This window comes from Palaemon carinicauda, chromosome 20 (genome assembly GCF_036898095.1).
Source record: "Palaemon carinicauda isolate YSFRI2023 chromosome 20, ASM3689809v2, whole genome shotgun sequence".
Classification (NCBI taxonomy): domain Eukaryota; kingdom Metazoa; phylum Arthropoda; class Malacostraca; order Decapoda; family Palaemonidae; genus Palaemon; species Palaemon carinicauda.
This window is the reverse complement of record NC_090744.1, coordinates 110186816-110200683: the sequence shown is the minus strand read 5'-3', so window position 1 is coordinate 110200683 and position 13868 is coordinate 110186816. Positions and strand designations below refer to the sequence as shown.

The 13868-nt window shown below is 50.2% G+C and overlaps 1 protein-coding gene across 1 annotated transcript in view; it reads right to left on the bottom strand.

Annotated features, from left to right (window-relative positions):
- The window catches only part of LOC137614367 (protein cornichon homolog 4-like), a 50165-nt gene that overhangs the window by 4235 nt on the left and 32062 nt on the right, over positions 1-13868 (bottom strand). The window contains exon 4 of the mRNA XM_068344157.1: positions 4170-4310. Coding sequence (XP_068200258.1) covers positions 4170-4310 — 141 coding nt within the window. The remainder of the gene's footprint in view (positions 1-4169; positions 4311-13868) is intronic.

Sequence of the window (13868 nt, the reverse complement as noted above, 5' to 3'; positions counted from 1 at the left end):
TTACATCCCTAAAATCCCTGGAATCTGGCAATGATGGAATTTCGTTTTAGCTACGAAGTTACTGACAAAGGAGATCGAGACCTGTTTCCTCCCCCTGGAATGGATGACGTTGAACTAGAGACCATAGAGCTCGCTGACTTGTTTAGCTGAAGCTAAAATGAGCAAGGAATTGCTTTCAGGGTAAGTTCCCTGTCGGAGGCGGGCGGTTCAAAGGGCATCCTCTTCCAGGAACATAAGATCCTAACACTTTCCATGATGGTAGACTCACCTAAACTAGAAGAAAAGGTCTGCTAAAAACTACAGTATGTATTAGCATTGAAACTTTTTCTCTACCTCTATTAGTCTAAAGGCCTGACACAAGGCTGAGCAAAAGCCTTTTACCCCTGAAATGGAGCAGAATCTCTCCTTATGGAGGTCTAACAAAATCAGCAATTAACAGAGCATGTTCCATGTTCCGAGAGGAGAGAGAGACCCCTCCGATGACACCAACAACAGGAATGGGTCCATTTGGCCTAGTAGACTGCTGAAGAGAATTTGCGGAGGTATCTGAATATCTGTTGCGCAGTCTCTTGTGAAAAGCCTTTCCCTGAAAGGAGATGATGAATAACCTCCTTGCATGAAATTGAAGGGATTCCGGTGCACCATGGAGGATCCTGGCGTGTGGCTGGCATAGCAGGTAGAGGAGAATAGGAAATTCTCTCGGGGTCTTTGGTTAGGAGCTGCAGCAGGTACGGGTATCAATCTCTCTGCGGCCGCTTCAGTGCTACGAGTCATTAGTAAGCTTGGCGTTGCTCAAACTCAATTCAAGACTATTTTTAAAAGGCAAAACCAAGGCAAAATACATATGTCAAACTTGTCTCATGGATGTTGGAACACATCCTTGAACACTGCTTGCAGTTGGGAGACAAGAGAATAATTAATCTGGAACTTATGGCTCAGGGTCATCGTGAACTGATCCACTTTCTGAGAAACCCTCAAAGTCAGGAACTCCACACTATTCAAGAGCGTAAAAATCATCCTGACCTACTATCAGTCTTCCTGCTACTACATTCCTTTTGCCCAGGATGAAAAGAGCGAACATGGTAATCAAGTTGAGCTCTGCCCAATCGAGGAATCTTACTGCTAGCTGGGACAGTTGTAGACATATAATACAGTACCTCCTTGCTTGCTTATGCAGGAGACACTGATGGTGTTGTAGTTCATCATCATCACAGAGTTTTGTGTCCGAAGAGGGCAAAATCGGCAGCTCTTATTCTAGAGGTTGGCGTGTTCCTGGTGATCTTGAACCATCCAAGAATCTGAAGCCATGTGCTGACTGAGGAGAGCTCCCCACCCTTCTCTAGATGCATCTATAAAGTGGAGGAATTCCGGTGGAGGTATCAAGAGTGGGACCCATCTTCATGAGGAAAGTCTCTTATGGCCACCATCGAAGATCCTGTCTTATCTCCCCAATCCATACTGGATAGAGCGAAACATCCTCTAGTTCCACTGCAGAGATCAAAGACAAGATCTGCCTTTGGGATCTAGCCGTTTTATGATGTAAATGCCCCATGAATTTCTACCATTGGAGTGCTTAAAGAAGGAGAAAAATATCTCTAACATACAAGAAATCCTTTCCTGGGAAAGACATACTTTCCCTTGCACTGTCTACGAGGAGGAGAAGGCTGTCCTCCGACTCCATTAGGATCTGCCAATCGTGTAGAAAGTGGAGCAGAGGAAATCCGTTGGCATACACCCACCTCGAGGATCCTTTGTAAAAATTTGGGTGCTAATAACAGGCAGAAGCAAAGGATCTTAAATTGTAACACCTTTCTGGCTACTGCTACTGTACATGGAGGTATTTCCTGGAGTAGGGGTGGATAAGGATTTGGAAGTTAGCATTCTTAAAATACTACATGACCATGAAGTCGTAAAGCCTGATCGCAAATTGTGTGACCATGGCCGAGGTCTTCATCAGGATGATGTCTGCTGGATGAGCTTGTTCGGAGTTGAGAGGTTAACAACCAGTCTTCAGAGCTGGATTGGTTGATAAGCTGTTTTGCTCTGACCTGACATGGAAGAATGTAGACTGTCGAAAACGACATCGCACGCTGTGGTATAGTCTTAGCCATCCTTCCTCCATTTACTGTCACCTTCATCTCTGCTGGCAGTGAGAGAGAGGGCTTTTTCAAAGACAAGTTTCATAAACGAAGTCCCTCTCGGCGGCTAATCCATTTGTAGAATCTTGAAGTCACCGCAGCCCGATGCTTTGGCACCCCATTGCCCAACTAGTTGGGCTGTCTGGTGCATTAAGAACTCAACCACCCTAGCTCCCATTAGGACAATGCCCTTCACGGCCTGTTTTTGCTGGGGTCGCTTAGGTCCTCCGTATCGGCTAGAATAACAACTACAGTATACTCGACCAGTGGTCGATCTAGGAGGCTGCTCGCATAGTAGCCACGGCCGTGACTTCCATACTAGAGACCTCTAATGCTGAGAAGAAAATGAATCTACTGAAAGACACCCAATTGCCCAACTAGTTGGGCTATCTGGTGCATTAAGAACTCAACCACCCTAGCTCCCATTAGGATAATGTCCTTTACGGCCTGTTTTTTTGCTGGGGTCACTTAGGTCCTCCGTATTGGCTAGAATGACAACTATACCCGACCAGTGGTCGATCTATGAGGTCGCTCGCATAGTAGCCACGGCTGTGACTTCCATACTAGACACCTCTAATGCTGAGAAGAAAATGAATCTGCTGAAAGACATTCTGCCGAGCAGCCTGGTGTTAAGGTTGAAGCTGTGGTGTCAAGTGGAGGAGGGAAGGGAGAGCCTCCTGCATTCGATAGTACTGTAATTTCTCCTCCTTGAAAAGGCTGTAGTAATTAAGTGTAAGGATCTCCCTGCTTTCAAAGAGTAATAATTTCTGTAAACCTGACTCTCCTTACCTAAAGCTTCTTAGGGTTAAGGCAGATCAAGGGGACCCAAGTCTGGGTGTCATGACAGAGAAGGTCAAAGGCTGCTTTCCTGTTCTTCAGGGGAAAGACCAGGCTTCTCCTATGCCATACACCTTTCAGATACAGTGGAGCTCATTGAGGAATGTCAAATCCATATCTCCCTCTTCTGCATCTGAAAGACAACTATATTTTTCAAGTGGATGTGAGACCTGCGACGTGTGCCTGAGAAACGTGTAGGAAGGATGCATCAAGAAGAGACGGAGCGTTTGGGATACACTCATCCAGTATGGTACTTGCTCCTGTATAAGGAGCAATGTCCGGGTGGAATCCTTAGTGAAGATGCTCCTGTGGTAGCACACTTGGGAAACGCGTCTCAAAGACACACCCCTAAGGCATGAGCGTCTATACAGTACACTTGTTAACATATACGATTAGTGGAGCTGCCTGCAGAGACTTAGAATCTGAGGTAGCGCGTCTAGGAGATGCGTCTAAAGCAAGACACATCTAAAAGACATGCACTTGGTGACTTGCATGCCTTGGTAGACATGGTCAATCTGGGTCAGAGCACTGGAAGGAGCATGTCCTGGGATAAGGTTGCAGCTGAGCCGCGTCTGGAGGTGCACGCTAGCGACATATCTGGAGGACATGCTAGAGGAGTAGGCAAACCTAAGGCAGATCATCTAGGAAACACGTGTCTGTAAGAAGTGCCTATCGGGAAGCTGAATCCGCTGTATGCAAAACTCCTCGATGAGGCAGTAGAAGAGCACCTGGAAGAGGAGTGTCTGAAGAATGTACTATTGAGTTGTCTCCTAAAGTTCTGGAGAAAAGTAAAACGGCTGAGATAAAAGAGCTGCAGATAGGTAAATACTTCTCATTTTTATACACCTTGTTATAATTTTAACTGCCGTGTTCTAGCTTCGCTGTTATCTATTCTTCTATAGTATAGGACGATGGTTTGTATTCATAAAGGAACAAAATGTAACTGAAGAAAGCACATGAAGAATCATTTGAATTTTATACAAGATAAGAGTTGTAAATTATATGTTATCACAAAATAAGATTGATATCAAACTATAATATGTTATCACAAAAAAGGATTTATATTAAACTATGATATGTTATCACAAAATGAGACTGATTTCTTTATAGACAAATGTCACCGTAAACTTAAGATACCACAGGAACATATCCCTGAAAAAGTAGTTCTACATTTTTGCAGACATGAGTACTTACCAATAGAGGTAAATGAAGAAAAAGACCAAATAATAAGCAAGGCCAATCACTGCATCACGCATGTGCGCCTTGAGCTGACCCATACGATGGATCTCAGTTGGGTCGTAGACTCCAAAATTCCCTTTTGGGACTTTTACATATCTGCAAATATAAAGTCATCTATCATAACATAACATGAGTAAAATATTGTACTGTAAATCCAAAATAATAAATGTTCTAGAAAACACTTAATTTCACAAATTGATAGAAATACAGCATATTTAATAATTAATTTGTATTTTTCCTAACTATACAAACCAAAGTCCTTTTGATTAGAAGCATTATCTGGCAAAGCTGGAAGAACCAGACCATTGAATCATTAACAAAATAGTTCTGCAAAAATAGGGGTGAGGCATCACCACACCCACCTGTTCGTGCCAGTCTTTTGTCCTTTAGCCTCAAGATTAAAAGAGACAATTGAGAGGGGAAATTTATTAAAAGACTCCTCTTTGTATAGCTAGGAGAAATTCAAATTACTTACAAAATTGGGATCTGCTGCAATGCAGGGATAAATCTTTAGTCATTTTAATTAAGACTTGCTCCTTGGTGGAACACAATCCCTATAATTCAAACTGGAAGGATCTTTCACCCTGGAAGGTGATATCTTCCCTGGTCTATTTCAACTTTGGGATCTCCCCTTCTAAAGGAAGGGAGCCATCCTGCTCGTAAAGATTTTGAAACCTTCAAAAGTGAAAACCCCAAGAGAGAACAAAAACATACGGACCAAGCTAGAACGTACCCCCAATAGCCAAATAATGGAGCAGACTGCAAGCAATCCTGATCTGTTTGTCCTGAACGATCCCAAGTACCAGTGCTCCGACTGGGGACAGAAGTCGTACCAGGTATGCTTCTCTCTCTGATAAAGGAGAGCATGTTTAGGTATACTTGATGATAAGAACTGTGAGGCTACTTTCCTCTTAGTAAGGGTAGAAGAGACTCTTTAGCTATGGTAAGCAGCTCTTCTAGGAGAAGGACACTCCAAAATCAAACCATTGTTCTCTAGTCTTGGGTAGTGCCATAGCCTCTGTACCATGGTCTTCCACTGTCTTGGGTTAGAGTTCTCTTGCTTGAGGGTACAATCAGGCACACTATTCTATTTAATTTCTCTTCCTCTTGTTTTGTTAAAGTTTTCATAGTTTATATAGGAAATATTTATTTTAATGTTACTCTTCTTAAAATATTTTATTTTTCCTTCTTTCCTTTCCTTACTGGGCTATTTTCCCTGTTGGGGCCCCTGGGCTTATAGCATTTTGCTTTTCCAGCTAGGGTTGTAGCTTAGCAAATAATAATAATAATAATAATAATATGCAAGCCTAATGTTATGCACCCTTACACGTGCACATGGAAGAGGGGAGCCATTAAGTCTCCTCTGTCCAAGCATGAACTGTGATGGTGGGCACTCATGATCTGCCTTCATCTCACCTACAGTGTCAGTGTTTGAACCCAAAAGGGAACTTGGACAGACTAGTGCAATACCAGTCTGACCAACCCAAAAAGTACAGATCACAGAGTGAGAACTGTCGTCTACTCTCGGGGGAAAAAAGGAGTATCAAGAAGACCGATGGAACGTCTTGAGAAAAGCTTTCTTCAGATGAGGAAAAATGTGAACTGGTAAAGGAGGAGTGTGTTCATTCTTCTATTTTCCAAAAAACCCTTCTTCACTACCACCATAGGCATTGAGGTCTGAAGAGCCAATGATGTTGGTGTGCACACGTTGGGGAAAAACACTGGAAATACAATCACTGGGGCCACAGACAAATGGGTAGCACTGGGACTACTGTATTCACTGGAAGCACTGACACTTTCGGAGTTCTGGCCAAAGTCAGACCTTCCATCAAAGCACTCAGAGATGGGATGTCCAAGGATGACCACACAGTCTTATGGCTTTTCGTTCAAAAAGCCACAAGGCATATCCCTTCTTGTGTGCCAAAGCACCGAGTGAAAGACAAACCCTGGTTCAATGATGATTGTACACATGCTTATTTGGAGAAGGAGGTAAATAATCTTTGGAAGGGTAACAGATAAGATTCGATTTGGAATAACTATACTCAGCTAAGAGCTTTTGCTCATGAGGGTTTATGCATCAACAGAAAAGCAATACAATTTAAAGATAAATGAAACCCCCTCTGGTACAACCCAAGAACATAAGGGGTGGGCTACAATTAAATATGACAAATTCGAAGATAATTTGTATTTTTCCTAACCATACAAACCTTAGCTATTTACAAAGGGTTACCTTTTAGCGCAGCTGGAATGGCGAGCCATTAGAATTTAACGAGGGTGTATTACCCCCGCGCTAGTTAGAGGGGGGTAGGGGAGTGGTAGCTAGCTACCCCTCCCCCCCTCACACACAGATGAATGCTCACTTTCACTTAGAGGTAGGACTTGTCTTGGGGGACAGGGCTGGCGGGCAAATATGTGTAAATAGCTAAGGTTTGTATGGTTAGGAAAAATACAAATTATCTTCGAATTTGTCATTTGTTCCGTAACCGAAATACAAACCACGCTATTTACAGAGGGTGACTTACCCCTTAGGTAGGGTGGAAAGTCCCCAGCCATACTGGCTTTGGCTTTACCCGGGGACTCAGAATCCGAGTGAGTCGCACTCGAGAAAAGGAGTCCCTGCACCTCACAAGTTCCTTGCTCCGCAAGGAACCTTGTGGCCTACGTAAGCTTGTGTGTGAAGGAAGAAGAGTGACCCGTCCTAGGCAGTTAACCTGGAGTTCCAGAAGGAACTCTGGGTTAGGACGTTCCCAATACCACCTCGTCAGGGTATGGGGGACGCGACAGTATTGACTCAATACTCGGAACACAAGGAAGCATGGTTTACCTGCAGAGGTTCGAGGTCAGCTATGCAGAGACCAGGATGCTGCTTCCCCGTAGAGGGGATGATGAAGAAAGAAATAAGAGCCAGACATACTTCTTTCGTTCATGCAGACTAACACCTGATAACAATGCCCTCAACCTTCTGCTACCTGTCCAAAAAGGAGCCTGAGGTTAGACCAGCTGTTGTGTAGCCACCACAGAGCGATAGAAAACGTATCGAGACTCCTGTGGGTCACGCCCTGCAGGAAGCGGGCTGCGAAGGTCATTAGACGCTTCCAGACTCCAGCTTGTAGCACCTGCGTCACAGAGTAGTATTACTCGAAGGCGAGGGACGTTGCGATGTATCCAACATCGTGCTGTAGGGCGACGTGACGGGGGAGGTATACTGGTGACTCTCCCCCATGTCCTCCTTGTGCTCCCAAATCGGCTGCAACTGAGGACAAACTGCAGCTGTTCCCAGCGCTAACCTCTCGATTCCTTTACTGGCAAGAAAGAGAAGGTCTTGGGACATCAGATAGAGAAGGGAGACTCGAAATCTTGAATGAATTGGACCGAAGGGCCGGGACCCCCAGATTCTGAGTCTAGCCAACAACTCAGGAGCGAGCCTGAATGTTGCCTTCCCCTCTTCCTTAGAAAGGGGGGAGTCGTAAGAGACCAAGAAGATTGCTTACACACTGGCCGTGGCCAGAGTGAGCAGGAGACCCAAGGCGGAATACAATCCGAGGCCTGTCGTAAAGGGTCTTGAGAAGATCTCTTAAAGGACTAAAAGTCCGAGCCATGCTCCAAGTTGGAGGTCTTCCTCCGACTAGGGCAGGGACGATCGTAGCTTCGCATGAGCGAGGCTAGATCCAGCGGGCAGGAAAAAGTTATTCCCTTAAGCCTGAAGGTCAGGGAAAGGCTGAGCGACAGGCTTCATTGCCGAGAGCGGAAAGGAGTTTCCTCCCGCCGAAAGGCAATAAGACCATTATTGCTGGAGAAGAGGCCTCAAGGGAAGAGGTATATCTCCCACGGCACCAACCTCCGAAGACTATTCACTTTGCCTGGAAGACCCCTGTGGATGACTATCGCAGATGACGCGACCTCCGTACCGCAACTGTAGCGGGTTGTCTTTTCTTGAGGAGGAGGCGTAGTGTCTCCAGGCATGAAGCCGAAGCGACGCCCCGGTTCGGGAGAGATGTCGCAGTGTGGTTGCTTGAGTAGTCTGCGCCGTGGGAGAAGCTCTCCTGGGAGTTCCGTCAGGGGAAGCAGAGGGTCCAGAAACCGTTCTGCGTATAGTCCCAGTGGAGCTCTCCCATTGAAAGGTTGACAGACAACCTGGTCTTGTTGAGACCCATTATCCACAAACAAAAAGGAGGGAAGACGCAGGCGTCGAAGTTGTCCCACCATCACCGGAATGCATCTTGCCAGAGTCTCAGGGTCTGAGACTGGGGGGAAGAATAGCGGAAGCTTGAGGTTCCAAGCTGTCGCGATCAGGTCCCCCAGACCAGTACTTGCTGGTTACCCAAGGTCAAAGACCCCCAGGTACACTCTCTCTACGAGGCTCTGCTCGGATAGTCTGAGAGAACATTCCCCTGCCTGGAATGAGAGAGCCGATGGTGGTATTGAGAGAATCTCAATCCTCCCGGTATCTCTACTGCAAGATGTGAAGGTGTGAAAATGCGTCCCCTGCTGGTTAGAATACGCCAGAATCATGAAGTCGACGCGCACGGGGCGACTCGGCAGGAGCTGTAGGATCTGTAGAGGGGCCAGACTAAGGCCCCTAAGCCTGCCTGAATGATGGAGAGGTATCCTTCAGGTCTTGACCATAGGCCTGGACCGGAACATGCCCCCCCCTTTCCTTTGACGAGTCCGAGAACAGCATCAAGAATGTGGGGAAAGGACGAGAATATCCATTACCATCAAGAGGCTCCATAGGTCAACATCCATTGCAGGTCTAATAGTTCCGCTGGTCCCATAGGGGCCAGGAAGTCCGGTTAAACATTGCCTGAAGCCACCGGAACTTGGATCGCCCCACATGGAACTTATCCTGAGGCGACCGTTCGGACTATAGACGGGTCAATGAGGAAAGGAGAACTAGGAAACGTTCCAAGGTAGGGCTGAAAGCTCTGCTTGACTGAGAACAGGTACTGCGACTCTCCTCAGTCTTGCCACAGTCAACCGAAAGGAAGGCTCGGAGGATGTGGTAACAGAATCTGGCGTCCCCAGGTGGTCACCCATCCAAGTACCAACGTTGCTTAACCTCGCTGGACGGACGAGAAGCGGGGTTTCCAACGTGGTACGGCCGTTGACTCAATATCATGGCCAGATACTCCAGATGTTGAGGCAGAGTAAGAGAAGGCTCCAAGCAAAATTCCATGAGCCCACACTCATGGTAAGCATCCGGAAGCTTGTCCCGGCGCTGAAGAAGGTCGAACCCGAGCCTACCGGAGTTGACCAGCCCTCCAAACAGCAGAGGAGGCGGAAGCCTGCACCTGAGCGGCCAAGAGGAAGGCAGGGAGAGTTCTCTGGGGAAACAAACCTGCTATGCCACGGCGGGATAACCACACTGCATCATAAGCAGGAATACTTGCAGTCTAGGCTGAATTCGACGAGCACCCTGGAAGATGGATGGAATGGAAACTGAAAGTACCCGTCCTTCCGATCCAGGGTTTAAGGAGTCCTGTCGCCTCGTTACCAGTCTGATCGATTCTGCTGGTCTACGCTGGCCGAAGTTTGTTCGACAAACTTGATCAGGGCTGAGAGGTCGACTACGGACATCCCCTCTCAGATCCTTCCTTACAAGAAAGGATCGACTGAGGAGGCCGGGGGTGAAGCCGTCGATGATCCTAAGGAAGACCTTCGCCTAAGGTATGGATCATTCTGCCCAACCGGGCAACTCTGCTGATGCTATGGCATAGAGGTTCAGAGACACTGAATTCGCTGACAGAGACGGCAGGCGCGATATCCTTGGCTGATCACAGAGATTGTGCGGGAATGGGCATCGGGAAGCTGTCATTCGGATGAGTAACCTTAAGCATCCTCCCAGCGAAAAACCTGCAATCCTAGAGTTCGTGAACTCCTTTTAGGACTATGCCCCCTCGGGGGAGTCTCCCGTGCCATCTGTTCCTGACAGGAGGAAACTGCAATTGGACACCTTGTCCCAGTTGTCATTGCCGATAACTTAGGCCGACGTGGTTGAAAGAAAAGGGCGCTGGAGCCCTGCAGAATCTGGAAGAAAGCGTCTTGGAGTGAAAACGGAAGTCGATTTCCTCCGCACAGCTGCTGTCTAAGTCTCTGTCCTTGGGCACAAACAAACTCTTCTCAAGGATGGAAGGGTGTCTGAGGTCGTCGACCTCCACAGATGAGACACCCGAAGGAAGCCCTCAGTCAGCGCGTCCAGATGGTACAACATCGAGCTTGTCCGCAAGTTAGATACTTAACAACGAAAAGCCAAGGTGCCTGAGCTCGAGAGGAGGAAAGTACCCATGATCTTCCTGTAGCTTCCTTGAACCAAACCTCGGGCCGTAACCGAGAAGGGAAAGAACCTGGTAAGCTCCCAGAGGAAGGGGTAAGCAGTCACCCCTTGTCCGATGGAGAAATCTCGAACGGAAAGCCCCCCCGCCAAAAATCCTTCCAGGGAATGACGGGGAAGGGCTAACCCAGGTTCAGGAAAGAGGAGTGTTGCTCAGATCCCCTTAAGTTTCTCCTATTCTTGCAAGTGCCATGCTCTGCGTTTACGGGGTGAGGCCGTGTTCTGGAAATACGCTCCAGAAGAACTCGCCAGGCTGGCCATGCTGCGAAAACCCCATTGGGAATCGTGGTCGCAATCGCCCTGGAGCTCGCGCGACGGTAATTCAAAGATTTGCGCGTGGGTGAACGTGGAAGCGCCCATGCGCGGTAACGCAAATGAAGGTGAGCGAAGGAGCGCCGAAGGAGGGCGAGCGTGGTAGGAAGGGCGAGAGCTGGTGGTCGGCGAGCGATAACCCATAGACGAGCAATGGATACTGCAAGAAATAAGCCGACGTTTGTGCGAAGAAACACTGTAGGTTCGCGCGACGGAACACCATCCGTCCGCGCGACGGAACACCATCCGTCCGCGCGACGGAACACCATCCGTCCGCGCGACGGAACACCATCCGTCCGCGCGACGGAACACCATCCGTCCGCGCGACGGAACACCATCCGTCCGCGCGATGGAAAACCGTTGGTTCGCGCGTGGGCGAACATTGGAGAGCATGGGCGCGGACGCGCATGAGTGTAGACGTGCAGGCACGTGGGCGTGTGGGCGCGCAGGCGAATGATTGCGCGGGCGCACAGGCAAGCGGGCGCGCGGGCAAACGGTCGCGCGGGCGCGCAGGCGAGCGGTTGCGCGGGCGCGCAGGCGAGTGGTCGTGAGGGTGGGCAGGTGAATGAGCGCGAGTCCGAGGCGGCGAACGCAAGCGTAAGTGTGATGGCGAGGAAACGCGTTGCCACGTGGGCGAGGAAGACCGCTGGCGATATGAATCAACAAGCGATCGGTGGTGAGCTGGTGAGCGCTAACGCGCAGGTTGGCGATGGCGCGTTGTGTTATGCCGACGCGATGGTTGAGCAGCATGCGCAGGTGAGCGATCGTGCGTTGGCGAGCAGTATGCGAAGGTGAGCGATCGCGAGCAGTATGCGAAGGTGAGCGATCGCGAGCAGCATGTGCAGGAGGGCGATCGCGCGATGGTGATCAGCATGCGCAGGGTCGCGCGACGGTGATCAGCATGCGCAGGGTCGCGCGACGGTGATCAGCATGCGCAGGGTCGCGCGACGGTGATCAGCATGCGCAGGGTCGCGCGACGGTGATCAGCATGCGCAGGGTCGCGCGACGGCGATCAGCATGCGCAGGGTCGCGCGACGGCGATCAGCATGCGCAGGGTCGCGCGACGGCGATCAGCATGCGCAGGGTCGCGCGACGGCGATCAGCATGCGCAGGGTCGCGCGACGGCGATCAGCATGCGCAGGGTCGCGCGACGGCGATCAGCATGCGCAGGTGGGCGGTCGCGCGATGGCGAGCAGCATCTGTAGGTGGGCGATCGCGCGATGGCGAGCAGCATCCGCAGTTGAGGGTCGCGCGATGGCGAGCAGCATCCACAGGATAGATGATAGCGCGATGGCGATCAGCATGCGCAGGGTCGCGCGATGGTGATCAGCATCCGCAGGTGTGCGGTCGCGCGATGGCGATCAGCATCCGCAGGTGTGCGGTCGCGCGATGGCGATCATCATCCGCAGGTGTGCGGTCGCGCGATGGCGATCAGCATCCGCAGTTGAGGGTCGCGCGATGGCGATCAGCATCCGCAGTTGAGGGTCGCGCGATGGCGATCAGCATCCGCAGTTGAGGGTCGCGCGATGGCGATCAGCATCCGCAGTTGAGGGTCGCGCGATGGCGATCAGCATCCGCAGTTGAGGGTCGCGCGATGGCGATCAGCATCCGCAGTTGAGGGTCGCGCGATGGCGATCAGCATCCGCAGTTGAGGGTCGCGCGATGGCGATCAGCATCCGCAGTTGAGGGTCGCGCGATGGCGATCAGCATCCGCAGTTGAGGGTCGCGCGATGGCGATCAGCATCCGCAGTTGAGGGTCGCGCGATGGCGATCAGCATCCGCAGTTGAGGGTCGCGCGATGGCGATCAGCATGCGCAGGTGAGCTAGTAGCTGGCGAACCATGTTCCTTCAGAAGTGTTGGAGAACGTTGGCGTGCCAGCTGTAACACACGCGGGAGATCCGGAGATCGCCGAGGGACAGGTGATCGCTGGCGAGCTGATGATCGCTGACGAGCAGAAGGCTACGCGTGAAAGCCTGCGCATAGAAGAAGAGTCCTTGACCCCGACCTGAACCGAAGTTCTAGATCGCGAGGGCGAACGTGGGCGCACAGGGCGCGTAACAGGAACCAACAGGAACAGCAGGGATGATCATCATGAAAGCGCTGACGAACAGGAGAGCGCTGATGAGCAGAAGAGCGCCTGTGCGCTAACACTGAGCAGGAGCAGGAGAGAACACAGCAGAAGGGCGCGCAGGGAAAACCTGACACGCAAGGGAAGAACCCCCGTGGGAGGCAACCCTTTGCCCCGAAGGGATCGTTGTCCGCCGGGAGACTGATGTCCGTCGGAAGACCGCTGTCCGTCGGGAAGACCGTTGTCCGTCGGGAAGACCGTTGCCCGTCGGAAGACGAGATCAGACTGCTGTCCATCTGCACCAAGGCGGAAGATCGAGAAAAAGGAGTTGTAAGCTGCAAACGGAGATTCAAAAAGGCGCCTCAAGCACCCTTATAGGGAGATGAGAGGCCCTTACGACGAGGCGGACGGTGGGCCTTAGGGCGAGGGAGGCCAACAGCAACAGAAGAATCCTCCGAAGAGGAGTCTCTATGAGTGTACTCTCTCGCGAACAAAAGAGAAACACTCCGTAGAAGAGACTGGTCAGCCAGTGACCTAAAAGGAGCAATCCTCCGAAGAGGAGCTCCTGCAGTTGCCCAGCCCCTTGAGCGAAACTGCAGGTGTGAACGCTCAGCACCAAGAGCATAGTCGCACGAAAAAAAGGCAAGAGAAGAACCCCCCAAAAGGGGAAAAACTCAAGCCTGGACAGGAAAAACTTCCCTCGGAAGGAAAGTTACCCGCCCAAGGAGGCAAGCCTCCTGAGAGTTCTAAAATGAACTGGAGAGCTGTCCGTCGACACGGGAGTACTTCCAGTAGAAGGAGACACGCCCCTGACGAAAATACAAGGGGGGAGGCAGCAACAGCCGAATCCCCAGGACTCAACCAGACAGCTCACACCGTTGCCATATTACAGAAACGAACTAGATCGGTAACTGTAAAAAAAGAATAAAACAAATAACATTA